The 17,327-nt window shown below is 36.6% G+C and overlaps 1 protein-coding gene and 1 long non-coding RNA gene across 3 annotated transcripts; one reads left to right on the forward strand and one right to left on the reverse strand.

The window, feature by feature from the left end:
• Positions 1-878: 878 nt before the first annotated feature.
• On the reverse strand, positions 879-16,993 carry RluA-1 (RluA pseudouridine synthase 1). Of its 2 annotated transcripts, XM_089257313.1 has the most exons (12): positions 16,822-16,993; positions 16,636-16,698; positions 12,406-13,439; positions 5,149-5,241; positions 5,002-5,089; positions 4,723-4,945; positions 3,175-3,262; positions 2,785-3,005; positions 2,527-2,717; positions 2,241-2,468; positions 1,880-2,178; positions 879-1,814 (listed from the first exon to the last, which is right to left on the reverse strand). In XM_089257313.1, the coding sequence occupies exons 3-12, from the start codon at positions 13,267-13,269 to the stop codon at positions 1,722-1,724; spliced, it is 2,388 nt and encodes a 795-aa protein (XP_089113439.1). In that variant the 5' UTR covers positions 13,270-13,439; positions 16,636-16,698; positions 16,822-16,993; the 3' UTR covers positions 879-1,721. The 2 variants fall into 2 exon arrangements, with proteins under 2 accessions (XP_089113439.1, XP_030240012.1); XM_030384152.2 differs by lacking the exon at positions 16,636-16,698.
• Positions 9,106-9,870, forward strand: LOC149091949 (uncharacterized). Its single transcript, XR_016196585.1, has 2 exons — positions 9,106-9,446; positions 9,522-9,870. It is a non-coding gene; the product is annotated as an uncharacterized LOC149091949 (long non-coding RNA).
• Positions 16,994-17,327: the final 334 nt, after the last annotated feature.

Consider the following 17,327-nt stretch of genomic DNA (forward strand, 5'->3'; position numbering starts at 1 on the left):
AGGAATTGACTCTCAACCGAATAGATATAGATTCAGCCACAAAAGAAACTTATTTAATTTCGAGCACAACCACACTATGTGTAGTTTTTTATTTTATTTTAATTACACTTTGCTAAATAATTCAGGAACTTCAGAGCGCCAGTAAGTGCATTAGACTGCTCTCGCCGCTTCTGCCCGAAACTATTTGGACCCTTTTGGCTTATTTGCAATTAGGATGGGAGTTTTGCTGCAGACCAGCTGAATTTCGAATTTATTGCATTTTATTTAGGAACATGCATTTTTAATTTTACTGCCACGTTAATTAACTTTAATTTTGTTACTGCAGCAGCCATGGACGAGGCCCCATTGCAAGTTCTTATACCGATAAAGTTTTCACTGCTCGCAGAGTTTTCTAAAATGCAAAATGCAAAATGAAAATGCGCAACTCTGGACTTGGCCCCACGTCAAATGCGGGCGTAGAAAGTTATATTTCGCATGTGCATTATTTCTCGAGTTGATTAAGTTCTCAAACGAGTTAACCCTTTGCATTTTATGAAAAAACTTTCGAAAGAGAGTTAAACCCTTTATAGACAATCTATTTAGTTTAAAGAGTTTTTTTTAAGCAATTTATGTTGCTGAATAAAAATAATTGAAAAATATATCAAATAATAATTTCTAATTAATAATATAAAAATAATATTTACCTGATTTTTTGGAGAAACATATAATGGGACCACACCGAATTGATTCAAAAATGAAGTATATATCCACCTATCACATTTCCTTTTAAAGTTTTTAGAGGAAAATCCAGTTAAATATGATTATTTATTGAAATATTTATGTATATGTACATATATATGAGATCAAATGAATTTTAATTGTTAAAAAGAAACGCAATATTTAAGCATTTTTCTAAGAAACATTTGTAAAATTTATTGATAATAATAATCGTATGTATAAGTATTGCACTTATAAGTATAATGTACTTTATATAAAATTATCTATTTCAATTTCTTTATATATTTATTTCATGCTTTGCTTATTCACTGTCGTCTTCAATAGGCAAATCTATACTGAAGTGCGGCACGAGCTTGATTCGTATTTGTTATAATTGTTTTGCTTTTGTTTTTGTTCTTAACTTTAAGGATTCTTAGGATCTTAAGTAGGTGACTGGAACCTGCTGTTAACGAATCTCCACTCTTCTTTTGGGATCCTCCTCAGTAATGCATATACTTATGTCTCAATATAGCTAAGTGTGAGTGTTAAGAAAACTTGAAATAGTATTGCATGTCTTTTCAGCTCTTATGTGTATACAAAGTTTAATTAGTTTGAATTTGTTGCTGTTGATTTGTTTTAATATTGGTTGACATATAGTATTTATCTAATTTTCTAATACCAATAAAATTGACTATAAGGATAACATCTAAAGCATTTAATGGATTACGTGCCATTGCATCTATGTATATGTCTATATGTGTGTATATAGGTTTGTCTGTATACCAATTTAAAAGGCACATTTTGATCTTAAAGTTGATATTAAGTATGTATATCTGCGAACAGTTTATATACATATGTACGCATGTATGTATATGTGTATATTTGGTCAGTTTGGTTCATCAAAGATTGGTCATTGTTTATTGCACTGTTTTTGTTTTGGTTCTTCATTCATTGTGTTGTTTGGTGATACTTGAGAACTAAGGCATATTATAAATAGAACTACGAGTACGGCTTAAAGAATCCGCTTAGTTTGCAGCTTTTTCAGAGTTGAACTCGCAGTCATCCCAATCGGTCAGCGCCCAGCTTGGCAGCTCAGTTTCATACTCCCAGCCGGGACCCTAAATCGAAAATCGTTTTCTGTAGCTTCGAGATCTGATTATTAAGCTCTATCCACCACACATACCTTGTACTTCCAGGCATGCAAATACATAACCAGATCCTTGGGCTTGGGGTCTCGATAATGCACCTTGCACTCATAGCAATGCTTGTCTATGACAACTTTATCAGAAGCCACGGGCAGATCCGTGGGGGCTTCATTCGGGACTGGAGGCTCGGTGACCGCATCAGCTTTAGCCGGGAGCACTGGACTGCTATTCGTAGAGTGCAGCTGCTTGAGGGCCTCTGCGCTTTGCTGATTCTCCGAGCATGGTGGCGTTGTCTCCCTTGAATTGGCGCCCACGTCATCATCGCTGTGATGCACCGCTGAGGAATTGAATACTCATATTGAAATATTAAACGCAGCTAATTATTTGCTGTGATCTTACCAAACGTTTGGTCGCTGCTCAGGCTTTCCAGATCCGTCTCATCCTTAGTATTCTTAAACAATGATATGTCCGAGTCACAGTCGATGCCCAGCCAATTTTCCGCATTGTGTATATTAATGAGATCCCGTATGAGTTCGTCGTCCGTCTTGCCACCAATGTCTCCAGCGCGGCCTTTGAGGGGCCCGAACACCTCATGGTTGTACAAGGGATCGTTAAGTATGGGAAAGCCTTTCAGAGTAGAAGAATTTATTTCTATAAGGATAACCACATATATCTTTCTGAGTACCTAAATATTGCAGGTGAACACGGATTTGGTGCATTCGTCCTGTGAGTGGCTTGCAGAGCACCACACTGGTTTTTCCATTCTGCGATAGCTTCTGGAAGGTTGTGGTACAATCTTTGCCCTTCTGCGAGACCTTACAAACGCCTATCTTGTAGCTGACAACCTCGATGGGCTCCTTGCATTCCACGACACCGCTGAGAAATGATATTTAAATTCCTTAAATTCCCAACTACCATGATCTGGGCATAGATGTGTACTCACTCTGGAAAAATGCCCTCCACTCGACAGATGTATTCCTTCTCCACTTGCCTGTTGCGTATCTGCTGCTCCATTTGGCGTGCCTTCTTCGGACTGCGGCCGAACAAGAGCAGGCCGGACGTAAGTCGATCCAGCCGATGAATTGTGCGTAGATTCTTCAGATTGAATTCCTTGGCGAGTATAAAGACTACAGTATTATGCCTGTACCGCCCACATGGATGCACCTATTCAGAATATTCGTGAGTTAGTATAACGTCTGCTAGTTATTTTCTTTAAATGCTTAGTTGGTTGCAAATTTGATGACGGATCTAGCTTAATTAATTGTTATACAGATTCATAGATTCATAGAAATGCATAATCAATTGTAATATGGCAGTCGTTTAAGCCACTTACTGGTATAGAGGCTGGCTTATTAACAACCACAATGTCCTCATCCATATGCACTATTGTGATTGGTTGGCAAGTGACGGGTACTTCGTGTCTGCAAAGATATATTCATGAGTGCGCACATTTAGTTAGATGTATGTAACCATTCAGTGCTTTCAATGCAACTACCATTCACGTCCTCTTAAATAAGTCGTTTAAATGAGAATCAAACAAGGCTACATCTGCCATATGGGGTAACTCAACTAGTTTATATTCTGTAGCCATAGATGTAAATGAAAACCAAATGAATTACAAGTTTCTATATATTATTTATTGTTGAATGTGGCGATTCATTACGAAGAATTTGACAATACTTTGTTAAGGGTTTTAACAGCATGTTTCATGATGTCTTTTAATATTGTCTGAATTTAAAAAACTAATAAATTAGAATATACTTTTCTGAATATTGAATGGTTATAATTTCTGTTGGTTTTTTAAAAAGTGAGTTTAGATACATACATAAGTAAATCTAAGGTATGAAAAACTGCACTTTCCTTTTTTAATGATTTTTAAACTACTGAATTGAATCTATAACGGGAAATATCAATATTCTTCTGGTTTTACAAATAGTTAAGGAACAGGAGAAGGAATTTGCTTAAGATTTCTCGGATTTCAAGTCTATAATTTCTATATTTATACAAGTAAGATCTGTTTTTTTTTTTTTTTTTTAATTTTAATTATATGAAATAAATATTTGTCGTATAATTTTATTTGGTTTTTTTTTTTTGTTTTTTTGCACAGCAATTGTCTTTTATGACATTAAGGTGTAGGCTAAATGAGGTTAGTGGTGGATAGGTGGTTAATTTTTGGTGAGTCATAGCCCAAGAGAGAAGGTCTATAGGATGTAATCACTTCAGTCCAGGTACGTGGGTCCTGGTGCCTGTTAGGAGTAATTTTTTTGTACTCTAGTCTGTTTAGGTTTGCTACGTTATGAAGTATATTCAATATGAAGAAGTAGCGTAGAAGATTTAGATTGACTATTTTTCTTAATTACTCAGTTTCATCAAATTTGTTGTACAAAGTACATATGTTAAATACATTTTTTTACTGGCATTAATGCGACTTCTTACACAATAATACTACAGGGTATATTATTCAATCATATTATTATTTTTTTATCAGACATTCTTTTACTTTTTCTGAAAATAAACATAGTTTTCCACAAACGTTAGGAAATCGGCAAACAGATTCGGCTCGATCAACTTTTGTGTCTGTGCTGCATTTGCTGCCACCATTTTATGTGCACTGCATAGTTGGGCAATGGTTGGCTAAATACGTATATATACATATATACATATATAAGTAATACAAATTGAGAATGCTGCAGTCGATAGAGTAAGTAATTTATACGATGATCAACATCAAATATGCTCTGTTGTAGTAGTTGTTGTTGTTTTTAGAAGCAAGTCAATTAAGTAAAGAAAACTTCACAAGATTGATGACAATGAAGTTATTTGATTATCCGGCATTTCATATGCCACTTCACAGATGTTCAATGATGTTCATGGGGCTTACCTGTGCACAATGTTGGCCAATAGATCATTGTGTTTCAGCCGGTAGTCAATGGGCACCTTCTCGAAGTTAACGGTCAAGGTCCCGGTCTGTATGCAGCGCTCATATTCCTCAGCTGGATGGGCGCGAAACTCCTTGGAGAATATATCCAATATCTTCTCGCCCACCCAGCGGCCCTTCGTAAAGGTCGTGAAGGTGAAGTAATATGGATACACCTTGCGTAGACCTATGACCAGACACAAATCTAGATTTGGCTTTTGCACTCGTTTTCTGTTTACCCACCATTTTCGATATAGTAGGAGGTTTCCTGGTATCTTTCATCAGTGAATCCAGGGCGTTTGGCCTTCAAGGCCTTTGTCTCCAACTTTGCCTTTAATTATATAGTTGAGCATGAGCTGTAGTTCCCCAACAACTTTCGCGCTTGCTTACCTTTTTCAAATCTTTAATTTGTTCCGTGTCCTCGGTTTTTCGCTTCTCAGGTATTTTTACCTTTTGCTTTTCCAGCTCGCTAACGTTTGTCAGCTAAAAGTAGAAGGCAACAAAATTTCGTTGATTAGCTTGTAGTAGTCAATTTGTAAATTAACTATAAATAGTTGGAATGAGCTCACTGGGATTAGGTGAACGCAGGCATACCCCAAACTTGCGTATGCTTTTAGCCTAGACAGAATATGACTTCTAATGCAGGCAAGATCAAGTGTTTGCCCAGATTTCATTTGAAGATTCATTTGACGTAGGTATTTCGACTCAGCAACGCGTCTTTCCATCACAAGACATCACGAATCGTATTTGTATCTAAATTTACATTTTGGTGTCTGGCATTTTGTGCGTGTTTTATCTGACCATAATTTGACCGAAGCATATGACTGAAATGTGAATGCTCAAGTGGTCTGCCGAGCACTAATTCCACTTTGTTACGACGCGAATTATTTACTATGAAATATACGGGCATAAAGATATTCTATTCCACAATGCACATGCATATGAATATGCATATGGACAGAGAGTGCATGTATACCATATGCAATTTGGAATAGATACTTGCATTTCAGTTAGTTCTTGTGTCTCTTTCGTGGACTCCGATGAGTGACTGTCTGGTTGGCTGGCTGGCTAGCTGGCTGGCTGGCTGCCTGTCCTTTGTCTTTTGTCTGTGCTTTCATTGGCAGCGCGCCCAACAAATGATACAAACTAGCAGCATGCCCAAAACGAGAAGAGTCAAGCACGACGATTACAGTCGAGCTTGAGCGACTGCATAATACTCGATCAAAAAGATGCAGTTTACTCAGATATACCTAATTTTGTTTCGCTAGTCGATAGTTGACAGTCAGACAGTAGTAGACAGTAACTCTAAGTAACGGAAAGTAAGTAGAATACATAAATGTAGATCTTTGCTGTAATTTTTAATTTAGATACCAATTTATTAAGATTCGAACTGTACTTTCTATTGTGGCAAATTCAATTAAATGAATTTATTCAAAAGTACTACCCAATAATATATTAAAGAAAATAATATAAATTTCTTATCCACACCGATAGACTAGCGGTCCAAATATACCCTTTCTCTACCAGGTGACCCAGTATGAAAAATCAAAATAAAACTATGCGGGAGGGCATCGGACTGCGGTAGCTGTAGGGAGACCAGACTATGACTCCGACTCTGACACCGACGGCCTGTCGGTCAATTTCCCCTAAGCAGCATCTTCACGCGAGTTGAAGATGCCGTCTCCACATGTGCCGAGCGTGTAACAAATGCACAATATCCATCCCAGCAGCCCCATAGACAAAAGACTCACTCGAAAATCTCTTGGATTTTTGGCAGCTTCGTATAAATTTAGACGTGATTTCATATTATATTAAACTGAGACCAAAGCAAACGCTCTGGTTAGGTATACAATTCGAAACTATTCTAATTAATAAAACACGCTATTATTATGTTTCTTAATAATCAATAATCATTTATGTTCGTATACAATATAATGAGCAGAATATGAATGAAATGTTTGAACTCTGCCCACTCACACACACATACACACACTCACACACATTTATATCTGGTGGGGCTGTGTATATCGTAGCGCTCTACTCATCCATGAGATGATGTTCATATAGAAAGACTTTATAAATTAATTGAATCATTCAACGGCAGAGACCTGTTGCCAGAGATCTTGGCAAGCGACCATTCACATGTGCTTACGCACATACATATTCGCATTTGTATGTTTGTATATATACATATGTACATATATGTGAGTATGATTGTCTGCTTGTACATTGGATGCTCCTGGCTTCGCTAGACGATTCCTATATTGTTCCAAGCGAACGGACGACGCGGCGCGACGCGACGCGACGCGGCCAGAAGTCACAGCTAATATTTATGAATACACCCACTGTGAAGCGAAGATAGAGCAACACGCATACATATATGTATGTACGTATATACATATAACACTATGTAGTATAGTATACACATACATGTGTGTGTGTACATATTCGCAGGCGACACAATCTTTCTACACTTGATTGCGCAAGGCGTTAAAAACGGGCGTGTGGCTAAAGCAAAATGCGTGTGCGGCAGCTGGAAGCGAAGAAAAAAACCATAATGTGAAATGGAAAAAGAAAACAAAATATATGGACACACGTGACCACGTGCTGATTTTAATTATCAATTTTTCAAGAGCATTGCGTGGTCCATGCTAATGTGGAAATAGATGGCTAAACATCTTCAGCTAAACGTCAGCTGCTGCCAGCGAACGTCTCCTAGAACCGGATTATGTGGAATCCTGCTATTAATTAGAGCGCTTATTATGTCCACACAGACTTCTACTCGAGTGCATTGGATCTCCAGCTGCTTAGCAAACCATATCTGATTGACAACGTCCAGTTGCTATAAAAGCAAAGTTGCGTTTGTACTGTAAATTCTAGTTCTGCACTGCGAAAAAATCTGGCTAAAACGATCAGGCAGCATTGCAGTTACTTTGATAGCTCAGTCTGAGAATTGTGTTTAATTTAATACAATGGAAAATCCTAATAATTGTACTTATTTGTGCCGTATCATAGTTCAGAATTGTACTTTAATCATTATCTAAATCTGTCGTGCGTATTTGATTTTATAGTTAATTTCAGAACATAATTGTTTTCATGACAACGGAAGGGCTTTACAAATAATAGTCGACAGCTGCTAGACCGATAGATAACTTGACTAGACGTTCTTGTATATGTGTATGTATTCTATTCTATATCCGTGACATTTTCTTACATGCAAATGCTTTTGCCCCTCAAATTCGATGTATTACTGAACATGTTCGGTTTATTTTTCGGTATTCTTTAAATGTTCAGCACATGAAAACGAAAATAATATTTGTCAGAATTCTAATTTTGGATTAATAACAAGTAACAGTATTTCTGATGGGATTATTGTTATTTTTGTAGAGGTTGATGCTCTAACTCGGAAAATTAGATTTAGTTTTCTTCGATTCGCACATATCTTTTTACATTTTCGTAAAGTACTGTTTTTTCTAAATCTAAATCGGAAATCCATTAAAAATATTTATAAATACAAATAATTACTTTAATTAAAAAATTATTGATAATAAAACAGAGTTTATGTGCCCATTCTATAGACTTACAAGTCTATATATGCACACGGCTATATCGAATCGCTTGATCGAAATTCCACTCCCTCGTCTGCTCGTTACATTCAATGCAGGAAAAGCATGATGCCTTGTTTTATCATTTTTAATGAGGTCAGTTTGCTACCAACAGAGCCAAAAACAACTTAAAATCTTTAATATTTGTTTCAATCGATAGTTACAAATTGTGTTTTATTTGTTTTCCTTAGCGTGCGGAAAAATAGGAAGCAATGTTTACAAAACATTTAATGTTTATCTGCATGCATACAAAAATTACTCATAAATTGCAAAAACTACATCCATCATTTCATATCGGTTGTTATAAGCAGAGATAATCAAAGTGATATAAATGATCAAAAATCGAATTTTTATTACGCCAGCACATTGAAAATGCTTCAAAATAGAAAACAAAATAAATATCTTTTGAATATAAAAAAAAAATTGAATTTATTATGGAGAGTGTAATAGAAATGTATAAGTGTAACCCTCAAAGAGGGTTTGATGATGTTAGTTTATCAGTAGAACTGGTTAAAACGAAACAAATGTGATTCTGCACATTTCATTGAATAGATAATCTCAGCGATAAATTTTACTTGTTGTCCTAATTTTGACACGCAGAATAATAATAAAACGGAATAAAAAACTAAAAATAAAAAAATTAATGTAGATAAAGATCGTTGCCAGATATATAGACAAAAATATTTTAAAATATGTGAAATTGAATTTTTAATCACAACAACAATCTGAATTTTCACTAGAATAGATATAGATTTGTATATAGGAAGTAATTTGAAGTGGGGCTCTTCCAAGCATCTTACTTGATTTTTTATATTATTCACTAAACTTAGTAACTGTCCTCTCAGTTCCAAATGCAGGAAATCTAATAGAGATATGTAGAAATATTTGAAGGCCTCACAGTTTGTAACTGAAACTCTATCCCAACCTATGACATTAACAACATTTTCTTTTCTCTTCAGTTTCAATGGCTAACAGAGTTGGCAATGAAACCGTAGTACTCGGTTGCAAGGAGAGTATGAAAGACAGCTTGCTGTTCGGCTGCTTAGAGCGCTCTGCGGCTCAACTTGTTTTCAAGGGCCAGTCGTAAGCAAATATATCTCTCGGCTAAGCTGAACATGCGTATTATGAATATATGTATATATATTTTGTTTTGTAAAGAAGACAAACACAAGCGGCTGAAGAGAGGAGATGAGAGCGGAGAGAGGAAGGCGGGCTGTCTACTTTATGGGCTATTTGGGAAACCTTGACCAACTCGTAGAAACCTATGCATTTCAAAAGACTGTGGAAATCGTTGTGGAACATGAAAAACACCAACAGCAGCAGCAGCAGCAGCGGCGGCAGCAGCAGCAGCGGCGGCAGCATGCGTACCGATGCGGAAAATCTGAAAGGTCTTTATTATTATGGCAATAGCCGGGCAAAGCAATCGCACAAGAAGATTGCGGATTGTCGGTTTTTAAAAATAGTATTAGTATAGTATTTATTTATTTATTAAACAGAAAACGCATAATTACTTTTGTTTTTTATGATATCATCTTACTAATTTGTTGCCCCACACACCGTCGTCGAGTCGAGTAAATTCAGGTATTTAGCAATTATAGAAAACAGCGAGCAACGAACAAGTAGAAGCGCCACACACACACAAATACGTATACGAATATACACTATAGAGATCGTAATAAGCAATTTCTGATTACAATCGCGCTGTCGTTACATGGCTGCTAAAGTGAATGTCCAAACATTATAGCTCGTCGGATTGTTGAGTGTCTGTCTGGTTGTCTGAGGGGCTTTCATGATGCAGTTTTGTCATAATAATGAACCAAAGTCAATTTGAGATCACTTAAGATCTCTGTATATAGATATATGTATGTATGTATATGCTCAACACTCGATCCGTTGGATAATACACACGTATCGACCCGTATTGCTTGTTTTCGTCTGTACATCCGCTAGACAATTGTTTTTCTTTCCGACGTTGGCTGTTGAAATTTGAATATACTTTTCTTTTTTTTTAAATTAATTTCGATTCATTTCTTTTTCCATGTGCCCCGTCTATTTAAATAGTTTACTAAGCAGCAGCAAATAAATCAAGGTGGCCTAAACAAAGCAGGTTTTATGTAATATAATTAAGTTGTAAATAGGATATTGCTTATTCTCGTGCTCTAGTTTGTAAACAGAATATTTGAAAACACTAAATAGTTTTCCAAAAAATGCCCATATTTCAAATGAAACCATACATACTCAAGGTAAGGCAACATAGAAAAGTGTAAGTGAACAATTAAAGTAAAGTAATTTAATACATCTGTAAATATACAAAAGATCTTTGAGCAAAGCTCTTTCACGTCGAAGATGTAGAAAACATGGGTACATATATAGGTATATCACATTTAAGAGAATAATGGAAATAAGAAAATGTATTGTAGATATTATTATAATATAATATAAAAATAATTACTAAAATTATTATTTTTATTATTAAGGCACTCCAAGAAAAGAAAAGTGGTTGATTATTAAAGATCTTCGACGAGAAAATCCAGTTCCTTAAGATTAATATTTCAACAATAGATTATAAACATAAGAGAAAACACAGATGGTACTTTTTCTACTTATATATATAGTGAAAAAGATGTATTCATTTATATACACATGTATTGTATATATTAAAAAACTGGAGGGTATGCTAAAATCCACTTTAACAATAATATATTCAACTTTTAAGTTTTTTTCTTTTTCTTTTTTGTTATGATTATAATTGCATACTAGTAATAATAAATATTTAATTGGTTCATAGCAGCAGAATGAAACTCTTCTAAAAAAAAAAAGGAAAATACTCTAGCAATTTTACACATTCAGTATAGTCGGAAATTAATAAGAAAAATCTTTGCAAAAATAACACCTTCAAGTTTAATTAAATAATTATTTTTTACTGCAACAACGTGCACAGACAAGCATCTGTAGTGGCGTTTCTGAATAAATTAAGTGAAGATAGAAATTGAATAGGTAAATCTATATAAATAAATACATATATGTATGTGCATGTGTACATATCCATGTTCAACTGAAAAAAGCTGTGTACTCATCTATTGAACAATGCTTAGATAGCTACACAAACTAACGATAAATCATTTATGAAAGGTGGCTAAAGATGAGCTCACAATAAATCTACATATTTATGTAATGCATGCATTGTACATGCTTATCTATGTATAGATAGATACATATGTACATGTATGTATATGAACCCACATACATACACACACGCATATGTACTGGCTTACTTATGGTTCAAGAGCACGGCTCATTTCAACGTAAACAGCAGCTGCTCAGCCGGCTCTCAGGCACTGACATCAATTGTCTCTCGATGACCTTCGCGTAAGTGCTTGATTGCAGGTGGCTTTCCGTCCGTCCGTCCGTCCGTCTGCCTGCTTGCCGGCCTGCCTCTCCATCTCTCTCATTGGCAATCAGAAATCATGACACGCCGTTTAGGAGACCAGTTTGATCAAAATGCTCAGTTAAGTTTTAAAGTAGCATTCGAACACGCTGTACACAAGTCAACCTTAACTTTGGCAATCATTAAGCTTATATGAATAGGGAAATTTACTACAATACTCTGTTCATTTCAAGAGCATAAGTACTTCTGGGTAGGACGGAAAAGTATAGAGACTATCTTGCGAGTCTCAGCAAAGTAAAATACAAAAATTCGCTCTAAAATTCGAAAGATCTGAAGGTAATAAAGGGAATGGAAAATGTTAAATACAAATCTTGTTTTCCATGTAGACCCATCTCTTTATCTGTTCCTTTTTTTTTTTTTTTTGATTATTTTTTATTTTATTTTTTTTTATCAATAAAGCTATGCAACTTTCTGTAATTTGTTGCCTAATTTCTCACACATAGTTATTTCAGGATAGATGAACTTTAGAGCAGATTTATATATTTCCGAAAATATAAATTAGAGACATAAATCAAACTTATATTGGAAATCTGCAGAGTATTGCGCTGTCGATCACAGCCGACTGAAGGACTCGCACTTTTTACTTTGACTCACCTTTCTGTTAATTGTTAGAGACGTTGGGTTTGGTATCGCTTTGATGGATGTGAGTCCGGCGGTGGCGGCAGCTCCATGATTTCTCAGGGCCATGACGTTGCCCAGGCTTAGATTAATGGAAGAGAGATGCTGCAGATCCTGAGGCATGCAATTCAATGGCTGCACTAGAGCACACGCGGGTGGCGGTGCTGGGCGCGGCACCGACACGGATACGGGCACCTGTACGGGCATTTGGACCGGCACTTGGACCGGCGGCGACTGTGGCATGCCCGTTGAGCCGGCTACGGAGGCAGCAGCCAACAGGGCCTGCTGTGCCGACAATGGAACGCCACCAAAGGCGGCGACAGCGTTTGCATGATTAGCTCCTGCAGCAGCCGCCGCTGCTGCCGCGGCCGAATAGTAGGCGCTCAGCGAAAGTGGCGGGAACATGGAGGTCTGCAGCAGATGCGTCTGCGAGTGGCTGTGCGTCGGATGAGGCTGTCCTGCGTAGCTGCCCGTCTGGCCAGCAGCATTAAGCAGCGGCTGATTGAAATTGTATCCAGGCGCCAAGGGAAAATGGGTGCCGGCGCTTGGATGCAGCGCGGGCTGCTGATAGTTTGTGGGTGGAGCTGCTGCAGTATTCGGTGAATGCTGCTGCGGCTGTTGCTGTAGCAGATGCTGCTGCTGCTGCTGCTGGTGTTGCTGCTGTTGCTGTTGCTGCTGCTGCTGCTGCGGCGGATGCAATTGCGGTTGTGCAGCGTACAGTGCACCTGGCGGCACCTTGTCCGCAAAGGGCGTCTGCATGGCCAGCAGCTTGTGGTGATGCTGCTGAGCGGCCAAGCTCCAAGGCAAGTACCAGGCACACGAGGAAGATGTATTCTGCATACTGCGGTTTTTCTTTTATTTTTATTTAAATATTATTCTGTTATATTTGCTTTTTCTATATCACGCACAAGCTTTGCTTTAATTGCTATTGCTTATAGTCTTTTGATTTGCACAATAAATTACATAATTTCAATAGAAATCACCTTCTCCTCACTGCTTCGCTTCTCTTGCTGTGTTATCAAAATTGAGTTTATTTTCATTTATTGTTTACGTTCTGCTGCTTACAGGTGCATATGTGTAGTTGTTATTAACCTGTGTTTCCTATGTGTATCTCGCTATATATATTATTGTTTATCTATCTATATGTACATACATATATCTATCCATATATACACTGAAGATCAATTCAGCTTCGTCTGCCACTTTCGACGCGTTTATTTGAAATTTGGAAGCTGAATTTACTTTGCGTTTACTTTTGTTTGGTTTATCTGTTCACAAGTCGCTGCGATTTCGTGCCTTGCACAATGGGATAAATATTATTAGTATGGCTAAAAAATACAAATATTTACACTTATTTCAAATTCAATTTAATTAAAAGCTGTCGTTTTCCGCAGTAAGGAAAAAAGTTGAAGAACGCGAATTCTGAGTACATTATTGCGATGCAGTCGATGCTAAATAATCACAGCCTAGAACTAGACTCTCCAAACGAAACTTCCGATCAAGGCATTTGCTTCACATTATGAACCGAATCAAAGAAACTTTTCTTATATGTTGCACACATGCATACACACATGCAAGAGTGTGAGCGGAATCAGAAGACATTGCTGATTTGTAAATTTGTTGTTATTGTTAGCGACGCACTGTCAAAATGTACCCCAAAGCATTCACACAGAGCCACACACACACACACATTCACGCGACAACCACGAATATGACCGGGTCCCACATACTATGTACACACATGCACACACACACATACACGGACACACATTCAGACAAACTACCTGTCTTGAAGGCAAGACAAAAGTTGTGCACTTGTTTATCGTGCAATAAATGAAAATGGAATGGAACAATGGCTAGAAAAGCCACTAAATATAGCGTAATGGATTTTAAATGCACATTCGACATCTGACGGCTAGCTGATAGCTGATGGTTTTTTTGTTGTTGCTATTTTTTATTTTGGTTGATGGAAGACTGGGCTGCCAGCCTTTCAGTCTTTCAGTCTTTCTGCCCGCCTGCCTGCCAAATAGTGTAAATAGAAATTTTATGCTTGCGCGCACCCACTTCCACGTGAACAGTATATATGTACATATGTATTGTACATTGTACAAAGAGACGTTTGGGAAATATGAATATCATTGAATATTGGGTATATCAATGGAATCGAATTAGTGTGCACAAGGTGCTACACGCGAAGTAAGTGGAACATGGCTCGAAATAAATGAACTGTAACAGAAGTATTCAACAGATTTTTGCAACTTTTATAATTATTTAATAGTAGTATCTAATTTATTTGCATGTATTTGTAGGAGTACAAATAAACCAAAGCTTTTCAATTTTAAACTCTTTATTCAACTATAACAATATATATTTTTTTTTATAATAATACTAATACACAATCCAACTACTTTCTTTAGTTTATGCAAATCCAAAATGTCTATGATTTATTATATCTTTTCTATAATTATTATTATTATTTTACTTTTCTATCCCTTACACTGACATATTTACAAATTGACAAGGGAGCATACTTTTCTCATATGCGTGTTCTTTATAGTTTCGAAAAAATGGAATTCTCAATTAAAATTATATCGTTCCTGACACATAAAATGCGGTGTTGCTTATCGCTCTATCGTTAGTTAATATGATGGCGCCCCATTCTAAAGTACGCACTCCTTTGGAACCACCCCTGCCACCCACCCATTCGCTCGGCCCGGGGAGAGCAGCTGTTGCTATCTGTTCTTCAAGTGTGCGACGGCTGTGAATTTATTTACTAATGTATTTTATATTTTTTTTCGGGGCTTTGTGCTAAAATAAGTCTGATGTATTACTAGGTTTGCCCCAAAACACACATACACATACTTACGAGCACAGGCACACATACATACTAGCTCACACAAAGAAATGGCCGCAAATTATTTAAAATTTGTTTCATTTTTCGGCTCTACAGTATGTACTATGTACGAGCATGTTTATGTGTGCTAATTTTTGTTATTTTCTTGTTTTTTTTTTCTTTCTTTTTTTTTGTGTGATCTTCTTGGTATTTTAGTGTTGTTTGATCATACAGTGACAAGATGATGTCTGTTTTACGAGTATCTCGAATAGATATTCACGAACTTATATAATAAACAAAGGATTACCCAATAAAAATGTCAAATGGATCGCATAACCTGCTCATGGCATATAAAACAGACTCGAATTCAAAACCAAGATATTCAAATATATCGCGCGCATTCAGAATTCCTCGAAAGAAACCATACGAGCTGAACGAACTGCTTCCGAAATTCAAAAATAAATAGATTTCCATTGTCTTTTGACAGTAGTTACTATCTATATATAAAGTCGTGTACATATATATATATTTGTTGTCCTGAATAACGAAACACGCCAAATGAAGATTAGGTAACTGCATGTGCGGCTCTTCTCTTGACGTTTGATGATGATTAAAGGCCATGCGTAGCGTAGGGCCTGACTACTGAAATTACTTATGATATATATACTATGCCATACTCTACTATATACATATAAATATATATGTATGTGTATATATTTCAAACGTCACCTCTCTAACTAAGAAGACATGCCAACCAAAAGAAATATTTTGAATAGAAAATATACAATTTTTCAGAAACAAAAACTATTTGCGTACGTAAAAATGGACGATGTTAGAGACTACGGCAATGGCGCATATTTTTGGTACAGAGCCATGCACGGGCACACATACACACATACTAGCAAAGGAAAATATTCTAAAAACGTTGTCCTCAAATAGCTCTGCTCATACACACTCCTTCTATTTAGTCGCTTGTCAAATGTCTAAACATGCTTATTATAATTATAATGAGAGCTACGAATGTAGATCGTAGCAATGGCATATGAGATCAAATGTCAGATTGCATGTATTCTTACAGAAGAGTAACTCATAATAACATTAATAAAAACTGTTACTAAAACTAATTAATTACTACTTCCACTACCAAGTAATCAGCAAAAAGATTGATTTGCTACCAAAAGTCGAGGATATTCAGAAATATTTGAAAATTTAGTAGATCAACAAATTATTAATTGCTGTAAGCTTTGCAGTACGTTTACAATGATCAACACTCATAATGTGGATTGTTTTTATGTGCACGTTCATAAACGCCTTTATTGCATTATTATCATAAGGCTTTTGAAATCACGTCACTTTATAATAAGTTGCATTACTTTGATTATCTGATAACGAATGGGACCTGGCGCCGGAGTTTTAGTTATTACCACGCAAAAAAACTAAAACGGAACGGGTTTTATACACATCAATATATGTATATTGATATATACACTTACATATATAAAGATATATATTCAAGTTGCGCGACACGCCCGCACACTGAGCCCGCGTCTAATAGGTACCCAGATTGTAAGCCATCAATGTCGTTGTTTAGGTGTACGAGCGTCGGCGTTTTTCAATAATTTCGTCGCACACACGTTTTAATATCTTAAGAGCGGATGGCAAACACGCGACAACCTCTGCACTGGCTGAAAGCAAGCGGCCGACTGATTGGAGCAGCCCCAATCGTGGACTGTAAAAAGAGCGCCCGCCTGCCGATTAGGCTCTGTGGGCTGCACTGCTTTCAAATTTAAATTGCGCGCGCTCTGTTAAACTTTACATTATGTTATCTTTACTTGTATAACTCACTCGAGGAGAGAGAGAAAGAGAAAGAGAGAGAGAGGGAGAGAGAGAGAGAGAGAGAGAGAGAGAGAGAGATAAAGAGAGAAAGAAAGACGTTCTGGTTCTCTTTGATATTGTATGCTAAAAGCTTATTAATTAAGTTGTTATTTACGGAACAATAAAACATATGTTGATAAACAGATATTCTAGGATTGCTTTTTCTTTAAGTTTAAATAATATAAATAAT

The sequence above is a fragment of the Drosophila navojoa genome, chromosome 3, assembly GCF_054131105.1.
Source record: "Drosophila navojoa isolate 15081-1374.11 chromosome 3, UAZ_NAV_1.0, whole genome shotgun sequence".
NCBI lineage: Eukaryota > Metazoa > Arthropoda > Insecta > Diptera > Drosophilidae > Drosophila > Drosophila navojoa.

Bases quoted from the DNA above. Each gene is read 5' to 3' on its own strand.
- RluA-1 (XM_030384152.2), bottom strand. From the start codon at position 13,269: ATGCAGAATACATCTTCCTCGTGTGCCTGGTACTTGCCTTGGAGCTTG. The intron at 5,090-5,148 runs GTAAGCAAGCGC...ATATAATTAAAG, and splicing joins AAATTAAAGATTTGAAAAAG to GCAAAGTTGGAGACAAAGGC. The intron at 2,718-2,784 runs GTGAGTACACAT...ATCATTTCTCAG, and splicing joins GTGGAGGGCATTTTTCCAGA to CGGTGTCGTGGAATGCAAGG.